At 46.8% G+C, this 20,561-nt stretch overlaps 1 protein-coding gene across 1 annotated transcript in view; it reads left to right on the forward strand.

Annotated features, from left to right (window-relative positions):
• The window catches only part of TAF1D (TATA-box binding protein associated factor, RNA polymerase I subunit D), a 146,660-nt gene that overhangs the window by 7,205 nt on the left and 118,894 nt on the right, over window positions 1-20,561 (forward strand). Inside the window, exon 2 of the mRNA XM_086954588.1 lies at window positions 19,407-19,885. Within this exon, the coding sequence (XP_086810714.1) occupies window positions 19,527-19,885 (359 nt within the window). The 5' untranslated portion in view covers window positions 19,407-19,526. The remainder of the gene's footprint in view (window positions 1-19,406; window positions 19,886-20,561) is intronic.

A 20,561-nucleotide genomic window follows, 5' to 3' on the forward strand; every position in this document is an offset into this window, starting at 1 on the left:
TCCCGCCCCCTCCCGCTTCTCTCTGATGCCCGCCTTCCTGCTCCGGCCTCTCCTTTCCCGCCCCCTCCCGCTTCTCTCTGATGCCCGCCTTCCTGCTCCGGCCTCTCCTTTCCCGCCCCCTCCCGCTTGTTTCCTGGTGCCCGTCTTCTGCTCCGGCCGGCCGTCGTCAGCTCTGTCCTCCCCCTTTCCCGCCCCCTCCCGCTTCTCTCGAATGCCCGCCTTCCTGCTCCGGCCTCTCCTTTCCCGCCCCCTCCCACTTGTTTCCTAGTGCCCGCCTTCTGCTCCGGCCGGCCGTCGTCGGCTCTCTCCTCTCCCTTCCCGCCCCCTCCCGCTTCTTTCCTGGAGGCTGAGCCTGGACACAGCTCCATGGAGGCGGGCGGGACACAGCGGCTCCGCCTGGACCTCTCCCGGGTCGCTCCAGGCCCCTCAGGGCCCGCTCGTGCCCCCCGGCCGAGGAGCGAGGTGTGGGCCTACCTGATGACCCTGGCGGACCGGGGCCTGCAGTTGAAGAAGGCGGAGGAGGAGGCCAAGCACGGAGTGAGTGTCCGACACCGGGGGCCGCAGAGTGAGTGTATGGGATGGCATCTGTGGAGGTGATGAGAGGCCGCGTTTGGGGGCTGGGAGGGGAAAGTTTGAAAGGATGGGGGCAGCGGAAAGGGGTTGAGTGCTGAACGGTACAGGGGTGAGTGAGTGTGCTGAAGAGCAGGCAGGGAGTGAATGTCCAAGTTAAGTGGCTAAAGTGGGGATTTGGGAAAATGTATAGGGTGAAGGATTATGGTAATTCGGGGATGGGCAAGAGAATTGCTGCGAGCCGGGAGTAATAGGCTGGGTGCTGCAGGCGCAGAGGAGGGTGAATAGGAGGCGCAGAGCTGGGGTGAGTGTTGGACGAGTGACAAGGAGGCTGAAGGGACTCGGGGCGGGATGATGGACTCCGAGAGGGGTCGCCTAGGCATGGATCGTGTATGTGTGGACCTCAGTCCACTGTATGTCACGCAGCGCAGACTGGCACAGGGAGGCAGGAGGGCCAGGCGAAGAGAAGAGAGGCAGCGAGAGGGGGTAGCGACTGGGAGGTATACTTAAACATTGTGAAAGGAAAACTGCTGTGGAGAAGAAAGGGAGAAAGAACAAGAATCGAGTTTGGAAGTGGGCCTCTCTAAGTAGACCTGGGAGAACAGAGAGACAACAAGAACGAGAGAGAAGTAAAGGATAACGAGAGAGAGAAAATGGCAACATAAATGAGCAGGGCGACCACCACATCTTTGAAAACCAAAGACCAGCACGTTCCACAGACATAGAAGTCAGATTATTATTAGCATCCACGCTGAGGCACAAAATAACTCAAATCACAGCACTCACTTCAGAAATGTGAGGAACATTAAGTGCATGTATCCTCTTTGTTAACTGATGTGCTGTCTTTCAGGGGCCCTAACTAAAGCTGACAAAAAAAATAGGCAACATAATTCTCTGCCAATAGCGTTGCGCTATTTAACACACAAAATAATGTTGTATGGACAAACGTTTCACCCCTTTAATATTCTTTTTAGAACTGTTTACAGCAATCCCCATCTCAAAGGTGACATGGTAAACTTTGCAAAGGGTTTACTACTTTACAGCACCAGTTGATGCAATTTTTAAAGTAACGTTTGATTTGTTTCAGCTAGAAACAAAGTTAAAATATTCAAATTATGCAGCATGTGATATGTTATGATATGCAGAAAATGAAACCGCTGCAGAATCCATTAGCTAGACTTGTGAAACAACTCAGCAAGAGTAGAACAAGAAGGTATAGAAGGAACAAACAGGAGAACAAGCCTTAACCCTTTATGCACCGGCACCCTGACGCTGGAAGAGCCCCTTTGTCTTGCAGAGGCTCCACTCTATGTATAGCAATTTAGAAAGTAACTAGGTGCTTTCTTCGTTCTCTTTTTGCCCCAAGGACATTTTTTCTGCCCCAGAAAAACACAACACCCACTACCCACTCCCCTTCAAACTAACATGTGGCACAGGGTATGTTTTATAATGCACTATGCACTTTATAATTTCTGTACATTTTATTGTGTAAGGCAGTTTTTATACTTACTCCCAAAATATTAAATTTACACAATGCAGTTTTGCACTTTAATATCGACGAAGGCCTGTTCTTTCCTAACATGACCGGTTGTGAGTTGGTGCTTATCCACTGCAATGGAATCTAGAACATTTCTGAGACGTAATTTACGATGGATTGTATATTTGTTTTATTTTTATGCTTTTATGGTCTTGGAACTGAATAAAGATGATAACGTTGCATAGTGTAAGTCTACGGCAAGCTCTTTGCTATGCTCCTCAGACGACTCTGTCTAGTCGCGGTATATAATGTCCCCAATATTAAGGGATAAGCAGAGAAAAAGCGGATAACTGAGAATGAGAGAGAGAGCAAGCGATAGAAGGAGGGGCTAGAAAATATTTACTACGAGGAACACTAATTTGGGGGGCGTGACAGGTGCGTTGAGGAGCAGCTTGGAGCAGATCGGAGTGAATGACCGTCAACCTGTCCATTATTTTTTTCTCCAAACCTTGCCACAAACAAACTGACTACAAGAAAAAAATTGATGGTCAGTCTGTTTGGCTCATCGAATTATTTTTATCTAGTTTGGGGTGATCCAGGTCCTGCTACCCATGAGTCACCACGTTTCAGGGTCTAATACTGATCAGACAATTGTGGTGGTGGTTAATATATTTGCTGTCGAGATCTGTGCACTCAGTTGTCACAGATCTGAATCATAAAACAGGCCAGTACATTAATATGCTGCCGTAGAGCATAGTCTGTAACCATAGGTCATAGATTTAGATTTTATAAAAGTTTAGTGGGTTAATAAGTATGCTGCAGAGATCCTTCTGCTCCCTGAAAGTTACAGTCCTTTTACAATAACTGTATTATGATATGCCCCATACTCAAACAGCACCATATAACCTGTGGTGTATACATGTGAATCCTGCAGGTTTTAAGACAATCTTTCGACATTGTATTGTTAATATAATAAGTTCCACTAGGTTCGAAAAAACGCTCTCCCAGCCTGCCCTCTCCCAGCCTGTCTCCTCCCTGCCCTCTCCCAGCCTGTCCTCTCCCTGCCTGTTGTCGTGTCTCGGCGGCAGCAGGCAGGAGCGTGCACTGCGTCCCCGAAGTAACAGCCCTAAAGCAAGCAAGAAGTACGCCCCCCCTCCCACCAATCCCTGTTAGGTAGTGGAAATTGTCCAAACTGGGGTGCAGACAGCCCCTCTCACCTTTCGGCCTGGTACCACTGCACCAACCGCACTACTTCCCTACTGACCGTTCTCCACTTCAGCCCCGTCTAAATTATAATTCATGCTTGTGACCCTTTTGCCTGCTTGTGCTTGTTTTCATGACCCTGTTGCCTGCTTGTGCCTCCGTGTGCCCCTGTTGCCTGCTTGTGCCTCCGTGTGCCCCTGTTGCCTGCTTGTGCCTCTGTGTGCCCCTGTTGCCTGCTTGTGCCTCTGTGTGCCCCTGTTGCCTGCTTGTGCCTCCGTGTGCCCCTGTTGCCTGCTTGTGCCTCCGTGTGCCCCTGTTGCCTGCTTGTGCCTCCGTGTGCCCCTGTTGCCTGCTTGTGCCTCCGTGTGCCCCTGTTGCCTGCTTGTGCCTCCGTGTGCCCCTGTTGCCTGCTTGTGCCTCCGTGTGCCCCTGTCGCCTGCTGGTGCCTCCTTGTGCCCCTGTCACCTGCTTGTGCCTCAGTTTTCGTGCCCCTGTTGCCTGCTTGTGCCTGTTTTCGTGCCCCTGTTGCCTGCTTGTGCCTGTTTTCGTGCCCCTGTTGCCTGCTTGTGCTTCCGTGTGCCCCTGTTGCCTGCTTGTGCTTCCGTGTGCCCCTGTTGCCTGCTTGTGCCTTCGTGTGCCCCTATTGCCTGCTTGTGCCTCCGTGTGCCCCTATTGCCTGCTTGTGCCTCCGTGTGCCCCTGTTGCCTGCTTGTGCCTCCGTGTGCCCCTGTTGCCTGCTTGTGCCTCCGTTTTCGTGCCCCTGTTGCCTGCTTGTGCCTCCGTTTTCGTGCCCCTGTTGCCTGCTTGTGCCTCCGTTTTCGTGCCCCTGTGTGCCCCTGTTGCCTGCTTGTGCCTCTGTGTGCCCCTGTTGCCTGCTTGTGCCTCTGGGTGCCCCTGTTGCCTGCTTGTGCCTCTGGGTGCCCCTGTTGCCTGCTTGTGCCTCTGGGTGCCCCTGTTGCCTGCTTGTGCCTCTGTGTGCCCCTGTTGCCTGCTTGTGCCTCTGTGTGCCCCTGTTGCCTGCTTGTGCCTCTGTGTGCCCCTGTTGCCTGCTTGTGCCTCTGTGTGCCCCTGTTGCCTGCTTGTGCTGTGTGGGTGTGTGTGGAGGGCTCTGTGTGGCTGTGTGTGTAGGAAGCTTTGTGTGGCTGTGTGTGTGGGGGGGCTCTGTGTGTGTTTGTGTGTCATTTGCGATAGATAAAGCTAGTGGCATTGTAAATGACAATGCCATTTATTTATGTTAAAAAGAACATAAATAAAAATAATGTCAAGAGCAATGCCAATAGCTCTAACTTTAACAAAGGCAAAACCATTGCATTGTAAATGCTTGTTATATGCGTCTCCTTCATTTTGATGCTGATCCCTTCCAGCAACCTACTCGCCACCGAATCTTTGGCTACTTAAATTGTTTAATTTAAGGGGTTTCGTTCTGATTGTTTTCTTGACAAAACGCTTTAATGGCTCCATAGTTTCCCAGATGCATTAGTACTCGCAGCTCCAGTGCAGGGTTTCTCTTTGCTGGGGCTTGGTGTCCTAGCGTTTTATTGAGATTAACAAAACTACTAGTCCCAGAATGCAATTGAAAAACGTGACTGTAGCAATTAACTACAAGTGGACTTAAACTTGGCGGAGCTGCTAATTCCCACACAGGGATAGTAGTGTCCAGCACAGAGAAGAAAAGAGAATCAAATCAACCTGAGTAAGAATTTCTCAGGGATTTCTTGGAAGCCCTCACTCACCACCCTGGGTGGTGACATGCTTCATCATCGGGCCCACCAGGAGAAGCCGAATGCCTCCCTGGTGTGCTGCAACGCTAGGTTACTGCGGAACGGGATTTTTTGTGACAAAGTGTATGAAAAAAGTGAGTTTAAAAAATACCAAACAGCTTTACCAAACAAAAAAACTTTATTCCGTGGTTAGCTGGGTATTGGTTAAAAGGTATGTGCAGGGAAATATACCAACTAATGTGTTGGGTGTTTTCCCCTTTTAATTACAGCGGGTCAACATGTTTCTGCCCTTTAAGTGTATGGATATTACTGGGCATTCGTCAGGACCATGTAATTGTGTACCTCGGTGGTGTGGGCGCGCTAAGGCCCACCCTAGCCAGAGGACGTGACAGTTAAAAAACAGAATTATGTGTCAAAGTGCAAAAAAACAAACCATAAAAAAAGGGGTTCGAACAAATTTGATGAACCTGTGGTTTGTGTATTAAAAGATCCACACTTCATGGGTCTCGGGAGGGGGGTGGTGGCGACAATGGCACACCGCCCGCAACGCCAATCACCCGCTAGGCACCTAACGATCTCCTCGAACCGGACCCCGTGGATGAAGTGTGGATCTTTTAATAAACAAACCACAGGTACATCAAATTTGTTCGAACCCCTTTTTTTCTGGTTTGTTTTTTTGCACTTTGACACATAATTCTGTTTTTTAACTGTTACCATAGTGAAAATGCAGCACCTGTATATTCGTCGGTTACTATGATCTGTTTTTGGCTACGTAGAACAAAAGAATCTAACCAAATTGAGCTTGATGTTAAGCTAAACGTCTTATATGATTGTCTTTAAATTATGCAGGGAATACTTAGAAATCCTTATGTTTTTACAGTATGAGACTTTTGTTGACATGTTTTTTTTTTTTTTTACTTTTCCCAAGTTAATGGTTAAATGATCTTTAATGCTTTGTTTTGTATTCTCTTTCATTGTACTCTATACACACACACACACACACATGACTTAGCATCCATTACTACCACCTAGTACTTATCTTTTTGCCAATTTGTTTTTTGCTACACATCTCATTCCATGTATTCCATGCTTTCGGTCCTTATCTCTTGTTTTGTCCATCTGCCTCACCTGCCACTCATAGCGTTTCTCTCTTTACCCACATTATGTTTTTTGTTTTCTTCTCCCCCTTTCACAGACTACTCCCTTTCTCCCTTTTGCACCTCTCTTGCCTTCTCCATTCCTTTTGCTCAATTTCTTCCTTCATTTCTTTCCCAGCTCACATTTTTAGCCATGCCAGTACCCCTCTCCCAATTCACTACTCGCATACCTTCCTCACATTTTTCTTCCCTACACTATTCCTTACAGTCTCTTTTTAGGTCTCGCTGGCGATGCAGCGCGAAGCGCTGCTGCCAACGAGACTTATAGTCACTGTGTTTGCCTCCAAGGGAGACAGACCTAGAGACAGACCTGTGCACGAGCCGATTGTAGTATGGGCACAAGCCGATTCAGGTCTGTGAACGCGCTTCACAGTGGAACAGCCTGTGCGCCGCAAGTAACAATTATCACAGCATGAGACCCCACTTATCACAGCATGTCAACAGGCGCCCCAGGCTGCTGGAGCACTCAACTATAATTAATGCGCAGTTGAGTGCTCCAGCAGTGTGGGGCGCCTCTCTGCATGCTGTGATAATTATCACTGTGGGGCCTCATGCTGTGATAATTCTCACTTTCTGATCGGGAGCAGGCTTACTCCACCGCCACGCCTTCATTAGTCATAAAAGCTGCATAATTAGGGCGGCATGCTCTATTTGCAGCACTGAACATTTTCAAAGAAGGCGAAGCAGGGACATTCATTGGAGACACAAACTATTTGAAGAAGCTTTTTTTACTGGGGTAAGTTCTGTGAACTGTTTAGTTTGTTTACTTTTACTGGGGTAAGTTCTGTGAACTGTTTAGTTTGTTTACTTTTACTGGGGTAAGTTCTGTGAACTGTTTAGTTTGTTTACTTTACTATAGTCTAACTGGCAGGGTTGGCTAAATTTTGCAAGAAGAGGAAAAATATGCAGGAGATGATGGTATGACCTTGTACACCTTATAACTTTCGGCCACTTTCGAATAACAATTCTTAACATTTTTGCACTGCTAATCCTCGACTGTCACTCTTGCTGTTAGTCTCACAGTTTCTTTTGCTGTAGGGAACTAGAGTCAGGGCGTCTCTATTCCTCCTTGGCAGTCCCTGATGCCTGCACGTATTCCCACTGCCAGTGCTTCCACCGTTAAATTTCTACCTTTAGTCTTCAGAGTGTTCGTATTATCCTGTCAATCACTTTTCAATTATTACGCTTGCCCGTATTGCTCCTTTAACCTCTGCCACTCTTTTCTAGTCACTGCTTTCACTGACTGGCCCACCACTGCGTTACTGTTCCGGCATTATGAGTGTTTATTTGTATTCTGTGAGTAATGCCATCATGTCTTCGGCCTCGGCCCTCGTCAATTAGTGAATAAACAGAGCAGGGTTTGCGCATCCAATCATCCATGCCCTTGCTTGATACAGCCTGTCTTCTCCCTCCTATTGGAAGATTTCAGATGAGGGCTGGATCATTGCTAAACGTAGGCAAGGTAGGCTGTGAGACCACAGGCAAATGCAACGTAAAGGCATGAGAGGAAAAAGTAAAAGCGCAAACTTTTCATCGCTTTGCTGCCTACAACTGCCAGCGACATGTGGTGTTCATGGTTCACAGCACCCCAACTCCTCCTATTAGCATTCTGCTTAGGGCTGTGCCTGCTGGCCTCACACCTTGTACGGCGCCCCATTTATCTAGGCCTAAACAATCTGTAACATATGGAAGAACTGGTGACTCTCTTCGCATATTCTGCAGTCGGGCACCATCAATTAAGCGTTAAGCCGTTGCTGCACACTTCAATTGCTGAGCTGGGCAAGGGGAACGAACATTGGGCATCAGGATACCAGGCCTGGACTGATTAATGACCTCACCAGCGCCTGGATGACCTGCTGTGACCTGCCATCCTCGAGGTTTGCATGGAGCGGGAGCAGAGGAGACCATGGTTGGCAATACGTTTCCAGTGTCAATCAATCAATCACAAATCTGAATATCCCACAGTCCAGAGATTCCAGCACTGTTTGAGCAGCAGCAAAGTGTGTAAAAACAGGGCCCGATTGACATACAGACATTACAAGCCATGCAGAGAGCCAATGCCAGGTGGTTAGTAGATTATTTTCCAGTGGTAATCTAACAGCTCAGAGTAGCTCACATTGTCAGATGGCTTAGGGGTTGGTCACTTGGTTGCCAGTGATATAGAGCTCTTAAGAGTCCCATATTCATGTGTGCGTGATGCATTTAGTTCAGAATGTACATGTGCATTCTGGTATTTGTATGCCAGTTTATTTCTATCAAGAAAACAAGATTAAAAGTTTGTAAATGTGGCACAGTGTAACACACAGACACTCGTAAAAGGCTGCTGTTTGCTGTACATGTTGGCATTTGTACTGGGTATGGGTATGTGTGGATATACCAGGATGAGCTCTGCGGAAGTGCCGTAAAGAGTGCCAGTGTATATTCACATAACTAATAGGGACATTTAAATTCTACAGTGAAGTGACAGATTAGATTATGGGTTAGTACAACCCCAATTGACAAATGTAGTTCCCCTATTAGATGTGTCCTGTGCTCGTGTAGTCCTACTAACGTTCTGCATGTATGCACCACAGAAACGGGTGTCTTATCTCCTTCTCGCCAGTCAAAGATGTGTCAATCACAAGTAACACTGAAGTCAGAACCAGATAAATCACTCCGTTAGGCTAATTATTGTTGAGTTTCCGGTACAGTTTAAATTTTGTGAAACGAAGGTGCAGGGTTTCAAGGCCTCAGTCTTTAATGTTTACTCTCCGTGTGATTTCACATGCTCTGCTGATGGTGCCTTTCAGATTGTGTAAACCGCTTTGCCAGTTTTGTCTGTGTTAGTTTTAAAGACCTTCATTAGTGTTGATGTTCATGGCTTGTTTCTCCATGCCAACTGGGTCTCTGGCATTAATGCAGGCACTCTGTAATGGAAGTCGGTAGAGTACTAGACCACAGTTCACAGTACAGGTATTTGGTTTCTGCTCAGGCATTGTCGTTTTTGGGAGCTATTATACCTTATCCTTGTTTAGTTAACGCTGCCGCATAAAATAAGGCCTTCCCTGCCGCATAATTCCAGAGGATCATATTTATCTATATAATTTAAACCAATACACGTATCAGGTTTTGAACCCTGATTATAACACTATCTGGTACCAAATTTCCCAAATCTGGCGGGGAAAAAACACTTTACTAATTAAGAATAATATTAAAATGTACGATTTCGACAAGACCGCACCTTACGCCTGGAACTTTCTAAAACACCACATGATACACTGTACATGCCTAACTGGGCCAATAGGGACCCCTGTTAATACCTCACATGGGGCATTTTCAGATCTAGAGTAGATTCGAAGCACTAGCCCCTTTCATGCGGATTAAGCAGAGTGCACGGACTCTCTCTCCCCTTTTCCTGCCCTTACCTCTCTCCTCTCGCCGCGCCTCGCTCTTCCAGACTGTTTCCCTGCTTCCCTTCCCCTTGGATCCAAACCTGCTGAACTAGAGCAGGTGTGGCAAGCCTTAAAGGCGCAGGCGAACCCCCAAAGGCGCAGGCGAACCCCCATCTCTCTCCACTTTCCGTCCTCAGACCCAAAACAAACACATACCAGAGCGCCCGCTGCGCTCCTGCCTCTTAAAGGGGAGGCCTGGCCGTGACCTCACCCTGCTATCAGCGGGGAGCTTCAAGCGTGTCAGCGGCAGGCCTCGGCTGCTTAACATTTAACGGCCAAGCCTCGCCAGAGTGTGGTTTTCATTAGCACAGAAAGTATTTCTGTGGATTACTTTCAAATAATTAACTTTTTCAAACTTGCGTATCTTTTGTAACTTTGGCGTATCCTGTAGTGTCTACAGGAACTTTATTTGCGCAAATAAAATTAGATGTTTATCTGTTCAGGCTCTTTGTATAGTCCCGCGTGGTGGAATAAATAACTCCTAATCTAGTGGCTGAATTGTGTATTATACCATTGTGTTAGAATCCTGCTGTGATCACTTGGCTGAATTGTGTGATCCTCGGCATATCACTTTATCTCTGTGTCACGGATCTCTTGCGCAAATTAGATCACTTTGAATGACGGAGACAGCAAGTACTAATTAGGTCGTGCTTTTATAACGAGAGTGCCACGTTATTAACTTTGCCAATGTTTGTTCGTAAAACCTTTTTTTTTCTATTTTTAAAAAGGGGGGAAGAATTAAATCCCTGTAGGAAAAGCAAACACATACCATAAGGTTTTTCAAAGCTGTATATTGGATTCATTATTTTCCGTCTTTATAAATGGCATTGTTTATTTTTCAAATTCTTTTCACTCAAGAAAATGTCAACAGAATTTAAAAAGAATAAGAAAGCATCGGAAACAATTGCCACTGCCAACTTTTCTCTCCACAGGCCTTAGGACTGAAACAAATGCTCTTCCGCTTGGTCCTCTGCAGTAGCCTAGGAAGCAGATTTATCACCTTCCAGGAGAAGAAACATCTCCTTTTCAGTCATACTCAGTAAATCTTCTGCCTCAAACACCAGCTGAGTGCAGCAGCCAGCCCCTTCCTCAGCGCCATTAAAGCCTTTGTGTGCCTGTACTGTCATGAAATATGTTTAACCTAGAGGGGCTGGGCTATTTAACGTCCAAACTAGGCCACCGAAATATGTAGTACAAAAGAGATGTTTGGACGTTTATTAATAATCAACAACTGTTGAAACAACCACCTTGAAGTCTAAGGCGGTTTTGGTGTTTTTATTGCACCTTTTTTGATTAAATGTTTCAAAAACCAATACACAAAAACATTAACTCATGACTTTGTAAAGGACAATCAGTAGATATACATTTATGAAAGTTCGATAATATAACATCAGTTACAATTTTACAAAAAAGAACATTAATGACATCACAAGGAAGCATGGTGGTACATATAATTTTTTTAACCAAAACAACCTGCCATGAACAGCTAAGCACCACTACAGTACACCAGACCAAGTGTCCTGTTTGTATGCACGATTTTGCTATTGGTTAAGTGGTAGATACTGCTAGCTGGGTGAGGTCGACGAGTATCAGAACCCAATACGAATTCAGGGTTCTCTGCAGGACCGGGACATGGTCGAATGCTTATGTGGGAATAGGGCGAGCACTTGTGGTGTTGTAATAAAAAAAAACACAACTGGGCAAGGATGCCCTAATTTTCTTGTAAAATTGGCCAGCAGCACCTATCGGCGTGGCCACATAATTCAACAAGCATTTGCAATGCAATAGGTCTCGCATTTACGCAAGTTTAAGCTACTGCCATTATAAATAACAACGTGTTTTATTTATGTTTCAAAAACCAAAACATAAATAAAAGGCACTGTCATTTACAATGCCAATAGCTCAAACTTGCGAAATGCGAGACCTGTTGCATTGCAAATGCTTGTTCTTATTTCTACACAGCTCTAATTTTTCTTCTAAATTCTTCTTTTACTTTCCCAATGGATTTACGACTAACCAGAACAAGCATTGGCATAGCCAATAGGTCTAGCTTTTGCGAGAGTTTACGCTATTGGCATTGTAAATGACCATGCCTTTTATCTATTTTTTTTAAAAACCAACACCTAGATAAAGGGCGTTGTAATCTACAATGCTAATAGCTCAAACTCTAGTAAATGCGAGACCTATTGCATTGCAAATGCTTGTTAATAAATATGTCACCCCTAAAGTAGGCCCTGAATAGTCAAGGGGTCAAGGTGTAGTGTCAGTGGCATGCCCCGAGGGTGGTGAGGCGGTGGCAGAAAACAAAAAAAAGAAATACATTAAATTAAATAAAACACACCTTCCTGCAACGAGCACGCCTTGAATCGTCTTCTCTCCTTGAGGCAGGCTTCCAAGCCAATCCTGGCGCTGGTCACATGCTGTTAACCAGCATGAGAGCAACGCCCTGATTGGAGAAAGCGGCTTGTCTTGGCGTTCCACATCACACACTGGAGGTCTGCACTTACTCTTAGCCCAGCTGTCGTAAGACAGCTGGGTTGATAGGTTTAAAGTTTGCGTGTCTGGCTGGCCGTCTCAAGAGGGCCAGCCAAAGAAAATGCGTCCAAAATTACAGTAACAATATCACAACAACAATCTTTTAACCACCAATGGAATTCTTTTGGACATTTATAGTTTTAGAACCATGCACGAAGAAAAAATGATGTTTATGAGGATTTCCATAGTACAAACATTAATTACGAACAGACAGCTAAGTGACTGTATCCCCACAGTACATATGAAGCCGATAAGGGATATGTTCTAGGTTTGGTGTCTTAAATACTAAATATTTTATACTAAAAAGTAACCCCATGAGTTGCATTATGAAATTCATAGAATGTTGCTTGTTTATGTTTTTTTTTTTTTTTACTTTAGCCTTTTTATGTTCTTTCTAATTTGTGTATTTAAGGTTCATTTGGATTTGAAAAAATAAGATACTGGGGCAGTTGCAGGTGTTTTCTCCTTTGTAACCTTTGAATTCTGCTTCTTTTTTGGTGGGAAAGAGACAAACTGATATTCAATTGAAAAAATGAAAATGAGGGTGCTCCTGGACGCTGTGGAGGTTGTTGCTGGACCCTGTGCCTTTGGGTCTGTCTCTCTACTTGGGCTCACCTGTGTTGCCGCTGCCTCTCGCCGCACCCGCTCCGCGGGTGCCGCTTCGCGGCGTGAAGGAGGAGGGAGACGCGAAGCGAGGTGAAAGTGCTGGGAGGCGCCCGGAAGGTCCAGCAGATCGGCGCTCAGCAGGGACTCGGAAGACCAGGAGTCCCTGCTTCCCCAGCTGCACAGGCGGACGCGCCCACATTCAGACACGCCCCCGCCTGACCAGGTGAAAGGGCGCGTGTTCCCTCATTCTAGTGGGATACTCCTGGACGCTGTGGAGGTTGTTGCTGGACCCTGTGCCTTTGGGTCTGTCTCTCTACTTGGCCTCACCTGTGTTGCCGCTGCCTCTCGCCGCACCCGCTCCGCGGGTGCCGCTTCGCGGCGTGAAGGAGGAGGGAGACGCGAAGCGAGGTGAAAGTGCTGGGAGGCGCCCGGAAGGTCCAGCAGATCGGCGCTCAGCAGGGACTCGGAAGACCAGGAGTCCCTGCTTCCCCAGCTGCACAGGCGGACGCGCCCACATTCAGACACGCCCCCGCCTGCAACGCCCTTACATATTGAACAGCTCGACGCTTGGCGGGACGCCGAGCGGGACGCCGAGCGAAGCCCGAGCAAAGGGCGGGCAGTCTGTGGCAGTCGGGGGCTGACAAGGCTGGGCTGGGCCACGTTCCTTTCTCTTCTACCAGCCGTGAGGACATACGCCCGGTGCCTGTCCCCGCTCCGTTGCTCAAACCATGTCTACCCGTTCAGGAAAGCCTCTCAGGAGCGAAGTTGAAAGAGGATCAAATGCCGCAAGTCCTGTCATAGGAACAATGGACCGTTTTATCACCAGGGTAGCGGCGGTGATTGAAAAGGAGATCGCTATGTCAGAACGGCGTCTATCTGAAGTTTACCTCCCCTCGAGACGCTCATCCTTGGGGGCAGTCGCCCAGTCGCTCACACCAGCCATCGTCCGGGTTCAAACAGGTACCCCTCCTAGTGTGGTCAACGTTCCCTCAGACCCCCCCCAGTTGATTGGTATAGAGCAAAATATAGATAGGCTGGAAAATCTGGCCGCTCTTCTACCTATAGTTACAGTGGAAGACGGTGGCCTTAGTAACTTGTCCACATCATTACCACCTATTCCCACAAGTGATGTCACCAGAGATCCTGAGTCCCCGAAAATTGAAAAAATGAAAATGAGGGTGCTCATGATCTCGGGCTTTGCAAGAGGGGCATCATCATCTCCCCTCTGAAGAGCTTTATGTCACTTTGGTGGGTCTGTGGATGTGCTTGTTACTGTTCTCTTTGGCAGAAGGTGCTACATCCAAAGCGGGATGGTTGGAGGACAGAGCTTAAGGGTGCTGCTGGAAGAATACCTGGACCCCTGACTTTACGGCTGCAGAGAGCAGGAGAAATGGCAATGAAGACAGGGGTTGGTGGGGAGTTTTATGCAGTGTTCATACCTTGTCAGAACAGTCCCCTCACATTTCCCAGCATTGGATTAAAGGAGCAAGGTCTACAGCACATGTCCTTGTCACAGACCATCGGACCTTTACCTGAGCAAAGATGGAGAAGGTTCAGACAACAGTTCAGTTTGGATACTTGCCTATGCATTCCTCCTGAATTTGAATATATTCGCCTAGGACCGTCGGGCGGGGCAGTTTTGCTATTATCCTGACCTTTCCCTCATTTGACGTTTTCTATGTCCGCCACTAGACTAATATTAGTCTCTTAACTCAATTACGTATCCTTTATAATCAAACTGGATGAAGCTCTCTTGTATTTTGGGTATCCTACTGTGTATAGTATCTGACTGCATTAATCACTGAGTAGAGGTGAGAAAGCTACTTAAGGCTGAAGCCAGGGGCTTAGCTCTGGCTCAGCTCGAGATTTTCTTGAATCCTCTAGCCCGAAACGAGCCGAGCTCCTGTGTTGCTTCAGCCTGAAACCCAAGCGCTTACCAGTTGCGCCATGTATATGTGTATACCTTTGGTATTAAAAATAAGAGAAAGAAGCAGCAGTCTCGGGGGTGAACTGCATAATGTGAAACCAAAAAACCTGGGAGCAATCCTGGCTTCCACACTTGTTTAATTGTGTGATACTAGGCAAATATTTAATTTTACCGAGCCGCCTTTTACTTCGTTATCAGATGTGAAAGCTACTTCCAATATGTGAGTTCAGATTGTGCGTTGTACACAAATAATATGACGTATTAATTTGCATGATGTTTGTGGCATGATTTCAATGCCAATAATTTCCAGCTCGTTCACTGGCTCTTAAGAGCCCAGCCATCCCATGGTTCGGCTCTCCCTCATAACTTGATGGCTGCCCATCTCTATTACTGATTTAACAAGCATTTACAATGCAATAGGTCTCGCATATTAAAGTTTGAGCTATTGGCATTGTACATGACAATTTCTTTTATTCATTTGTTTTTAAAACCTGCAAACGGTGCATAAACACGCACTTTGAGCCTATAGTCCTTGCTTGCGATGAGCAAGGCTGGCAGTACAAGAGACTGCCAGCCTTGCTTCTCATAAGCATGGACTCTAAGTATAAAGTGCTTGTTTACGCACCGATGCAAATAAATAAAAGGCATTGTCATTTACAATGCCAGTAGCTCAAACTTTAATAATGTGAGACCTATTGCATTGTAAATGCTTGTTTTGATTTCCTGTGGATCATAGCTCTCTCCAAGCACCACAGCATTTTCTTACTTCTCCCTAAGGCCATCTTTCACTGTTTGTCCCATTTGAGATGGGCACCCTCTTCCCTAAATCCGTATTGAGGTAAATAGGATGACTCAAAATATTTTGCTAAAGGTGCGTTACAAGCCTCAATTAAGTAATTGTATGCATATTTAGCTTGTGAAAAGAGAAAATAAATAAAGGAAGAATGTGCTCACAGTGGACTGTTCAGCAGTTCAGACCTTTTGAGGGAGCCTCTCGGATCACACTGGCAGGCATGATCTTAAAGGCTCTGCTGTGTTTGGCTCAGTCTTGGCGCGGTCTGAAAGTGGGGCTGTGCACGTCAAAGAGCGAGGCTCCCTGTAAACTTCTAGAACTCAATAAGCCCTGTATAAATGCACAGAAATATAGTACTTCTGTCTGAAGGGTGAAAAGCAGCACTCTTTGCCTCTTTATACCCGAACTAGTAATGCATTGTAGGCGCCCAAAAAAACCTACAATGAAAACGAGCACTGGCCAACATGTTTAGTAAAAACTCTGTGCATAAGAGCTCTCACCTACAGCTGGCAGGAGAGCTGGACGGGCGACTCTGGTGGGGTTGTTGGCAGAGGCCTGAGCCAGTGGTGACCCATCGAAGTCTGAAAGTTTTTCCAAGGGGTCGTCCAAGAGATACGACCCCAGTGTAGATGCAATCATAGAAAGCCATGTCAGGGTTTTCTTTTAGAATGACTGTTAAACAACCATACTGAATAGTTGACTTCTGTCTTAAGTTTGTAAAGCCCTCATAATGAAACGAAATTTAGTGAAACTGAAGGAAAAGAGCACTGGCAGTTATGGTTGTGTTTCAAAACTCAGTTCCCTCTTTGAAACTAGTGGGTTTTGTGATGTTTTGATTCTGTTTGTGGAGCAGCTTTTTGGAGCCTTACTGATTTCAGCCAGCATCATATGTGAAATAGTAACTGGAGCAGCATTTTTTTATTTTTTGGTTTGTATCTGTTGGGTGGACGACACATTTTGATAATGTTCTGTATGTGCAAGTGCCCATCTATATAGAAATCACGGTTACTGGTGTGATTTAGTATTTCAGATTTTAGTGTTTTTACATTTGTTCTATTCTCCACACACTTACATGGATTGGGGGTTCTGACTTCTCAGTTATGAGGAATAAGAGAGTTAGCTTAGGTTCTACTAATGATGCCTGGACGTGAGAACCCTTTAACAACCTGGTGTTGAGTCCCTAGACAGGTCTATGTCCTCTGAATGCCAGATAAAAGCCTTTCAAATTGGATTACGTTTAAGAGCTGTTCAAAGAAAACCCGTAAAACGTGTCTACGCTGTCCCTTCAGATGTTACTGCATATCACTCTGCTAGCCTTTCCATTCTCGAGAGACCATGCTCTTCTAGGAGGGTTGAACAGGGCAAAGTTTCGTTCAGCAAGAGACCTGCCAATTAATCAATCAAACAAGTAACTTTATTCGATCCAGTTAGGCGACAAGGATAATGAAAGTACAATACATATTAAAATACAGCAACAGGTTAATATACATAGTACATTACCAGTCAATAAAATACAGTGAGGGATTAAAATACAACGTATATATTACAAACCTTAGGCAGCAGGGCTTCAGGTCTGGCTATTCTTCGACAAACTGAATTTAGTTAATTAGTGCCACTAACCATAGTAGTGAACACAGTGCAAATTCAAATATCTCCATTGCCAGCATGATCCCCAAGGTATAAATGGCTATAAATTGGTTGCCAATAAACAACTACCAGACTCATAAGAGAAATAAGCAGGAGTTGTGTGATCGCGCGCGTGGCTGACGTAAATGGCGTGGCTGACGTCAGCGGTGTGGCCGCCTGGGCATGGAGGCTGCTGGAGCGCGAGACGGGCACGCGGGCAAAGAGTTGTGCGGGGGGGGGCACGAGGGCAGCCGGAGCCTCAGGAAGACGCGTGGGTGGAACGACGGGGCGCAGTGGCGCCTCCCGCTGCTGCCAGCAGCCATGGCGCGGGCCAGGTGCGAGACCTAAAAAGAGCGGGCCGAGTCGGAGAGCATGGGCTAAGGACCGTGCATCAGAAGGGCATTTAGGTGAGAGCGTGGCCTGAAACGCCGGAGGGAGGAGGGGAAAGCGGCAGGGGACGTCTCTGCGGCGTTCAACCCTGTCTGCCACCACACCCTAGTGAAGTGCCTCAGCAACATCGGAATCCGAGAGAAAGCGCTGGAGTGGATCATCTCGTTCCTCACCGGTAGAACCCAGAGAGTCCGCCTCCCTCCGTTCAAATCCGAGGCCACCAAAGTCATCTGCGGCGTACCACAAGGATCTTCACTCAGTCCAACCCTCTTCAATGTCTACATGAGCCCCCTCGCAGCCATCGCACGCCAACACAACCTCAACATCATCTCCTACGCCGACGACACCCAGCTGATCCTCTCCCTCACCAACGACCCCACCACCGCCAGAGCCAACCTACACGAAGGGATGAAAAACGTCGCCGACTGGATGAGGAACAGCCGCCTTAAATTGAACTCAGACAAGACGGAAGTCCTCATCCTGGGATCATCACCCTACGCCTGGGACGACTCCTGGTGGCCCCCGGCCCATGGGCACCGCTCCCAAACCAACGGACCACGCACGCAACCTGGGCTTCATCCTGGACTCCTCCCTGTCAATGACCAGACAAGTCAACGCCGTCTCATCTTCGTGCTTCAACACCCTGCGCATGCTCCGCAAGATCTTCAGATGGATCCCCACTGAAACCAGGAAGACCGTCACCCAGGCACTCGTCACCAGCCAACTGGTCTACGGGAACACCCTCTACGCCGGAACCACAGCCAAACTTCAAAAAAGACTCCAATGCATCCAGAACGCCTCCGCACGACTCATCCTGGACATCCCCCGATACAGCCACATCACCGGACACCTGAGAGACCTGCACTGGCTCCCAGTCAGCAAGAGAATCACGTTCAGACTCCTCACCCACGCACACAAGGCTCTCCACGACCTGGGCCCCAAGTACCTCAACGACCGCATGACTTTCTACACGCCCACCCGCCAGCTTCGATCGACCAGCCACGCACTCGCCACCGTACCACGCATCCGCAGAGCCACCGCCGGAGGAAGATTCTTCTCCTACCTGGCAGCCAAGACTTGGAACTCCCTCCCCACCCACCTTCGGCGAACCCAAGACCATCTCTCCTTCAGGAAGCAACTCAAGACGTGGCTGTTCGAGCAGTAACATACCCCTCTCCCCCAGCGCCTTTAGACCCTCCCGGGTGAGTAGCGCGCTTTACAAATGCCGTGATTGATTGGTGTGTGTGTGTGTGTCTATCTCTCTGTTGAGTGAGGTAAGTACGGGTGCACTGGCTGGGGGCGGCTGGTGCGTGTGTATGTGTGTGTTTCTTGCCGCATGCAGCTGCCTTGCCCAGTTGAAGGGGGACATGAGATGTGCAACGTGGTGAATGCGCGCGTCCCGATCCGATCGGCCTGCAGCCTGCGCGTGCCCATCCCCTGTCCCCCTTTAAGTCCTTGAAAGCATAGCCGACGGCTATAAGTCTCGCTGCGACAGCGCTTCGCGCTGCATCGCAGGTGCAAAACCTAAAATCACTGACACAAAATTCAGGGGGGCAAGACCGGATGGAACTGCCGTTCTCACAGTTGAACAATAATAACGCGAGTCTTGGTTTGGACGTGAGATACCAGGGTACTTCAAGACCATAGTCTGCAAAAAGCAAGGCACAGGACTTTGCAGGGCTTTACAAATCATTACAGGTAACTTGAAATAGTCATGGCATATGTGTTAAAACAGCATACCTTACTAAATTGTTCCCACAAAACAAATCAAATGTTTTTTATTGATAGAAGATAAACGTTGTCACACCAGTTAATTATAGACGAATAACTGTAAACTAGAAGCCAAAAAGAGACATTATTTTGATACGACATCGTGGAAGTTCTGAAGTATGCCCACAATTCTAGCTTGAAGGTTAGTGCCGGGTTATTGATTATTAATAATCTTTTTTTTTTCACCTTTGTTTTCATAGGTCTAGCTGTCTGTTTATGAAGCAAAAGTGTTTTGACTCTTGGAAAGTATGATTCCTGACCTTCAGACCTTGGAAGCACAGCAGTGTTTAGGCAAGGTGCTGGCATTCTCTTGACTGAAAATGGAAGATGCAGATGAGATCTTGTTTTTGGATGATTACAATGATGCACAAGAACTTATGGTAACACAACAAGAGGGACCTGACAGCTTGTCATCTGGACAATGCGGAACCGCTGCAAAGAAGTGGAATGCACAACTATTTCCAAATGAGGCTCTACGTGTTCCTGAAACAATTGCATCTCATGAGGACATCCTTAAAGTCCCCGAAAGAGAACACTCTGCGGATATCCTTAACATTCCTGAGAAAGGATCTTGTGATCGGATTCTGGAAGCTCCTAACATTGAATCACAGAGTTGTGTTTCTACTCATAGTGCTTTGTCACCACCCATTTGTCGACATAATGACAGCGACGTGGAAAGGTAAAAATGCAGTCAATGATTTTCATAGCTTTTATTGTCATCCCTGTTACAGGATGCTGTTCAGAGTTGCTATAATGCATGCCTATCTACTTTCCTATGTAACGCAGGCAAACAGCTTGTCAACAACAAAATGAAATCCCTTCAGAAGTTTCATGCCAATTTAGAGAGGGTTTTCTCCAACGTGAAGTAATGTGACATAGTAACATGTTTGATTAAATACCTATTCGTACAGGATCCCCATCCATAACTGTCTCCGAGCAGCAGACATCTTTCAGAACCTTTTTTTCCAGTAATGCATGTATCTGGCATGAGGTGTGACATCTGTGGCACTGGCCACAAACCTAGTGGATGTCATCCATGAAGTGATGTAGCAGTCCATAAAAGCACCTCCAGTGCTGATGATTTCCCTGGGTTTTTTTCTTCGTACCGCAGGTGCCAAACCAGGAGCTCCTATTTTCATTAGGAACAGATTTTGGAAGATTTTAATTTCTTTTTCTTAAAAAAAAAAGGCTATTTAAATTCAAAATGTCACTAGTGCAAAACTAGGATTGGACATTATATTATTTGAATCATATTTAAAGGAAAAACAATAAAGAAACTCAGGTAAATGGAAACAGTCAGTAGCATTCAAGATCTGAAATTTGACACTGTACTGGTAGCCAGCTATTTCTGTAGC

This window comes from Lissotriton vulgaris, chromosome 2_1 (assembly GCF_964263255.1).
Source record: "Lissotriton vulgaris chromosome 2_1, aLisVul1.2, whole genome shotgun sequence".
NCBI classification, from domain to species: Eukaryota; Metazoa; Chordata; class Amphibia; order Caudata; family Salamandridae; genus Lissotriton; species Lissotriton vulgaris.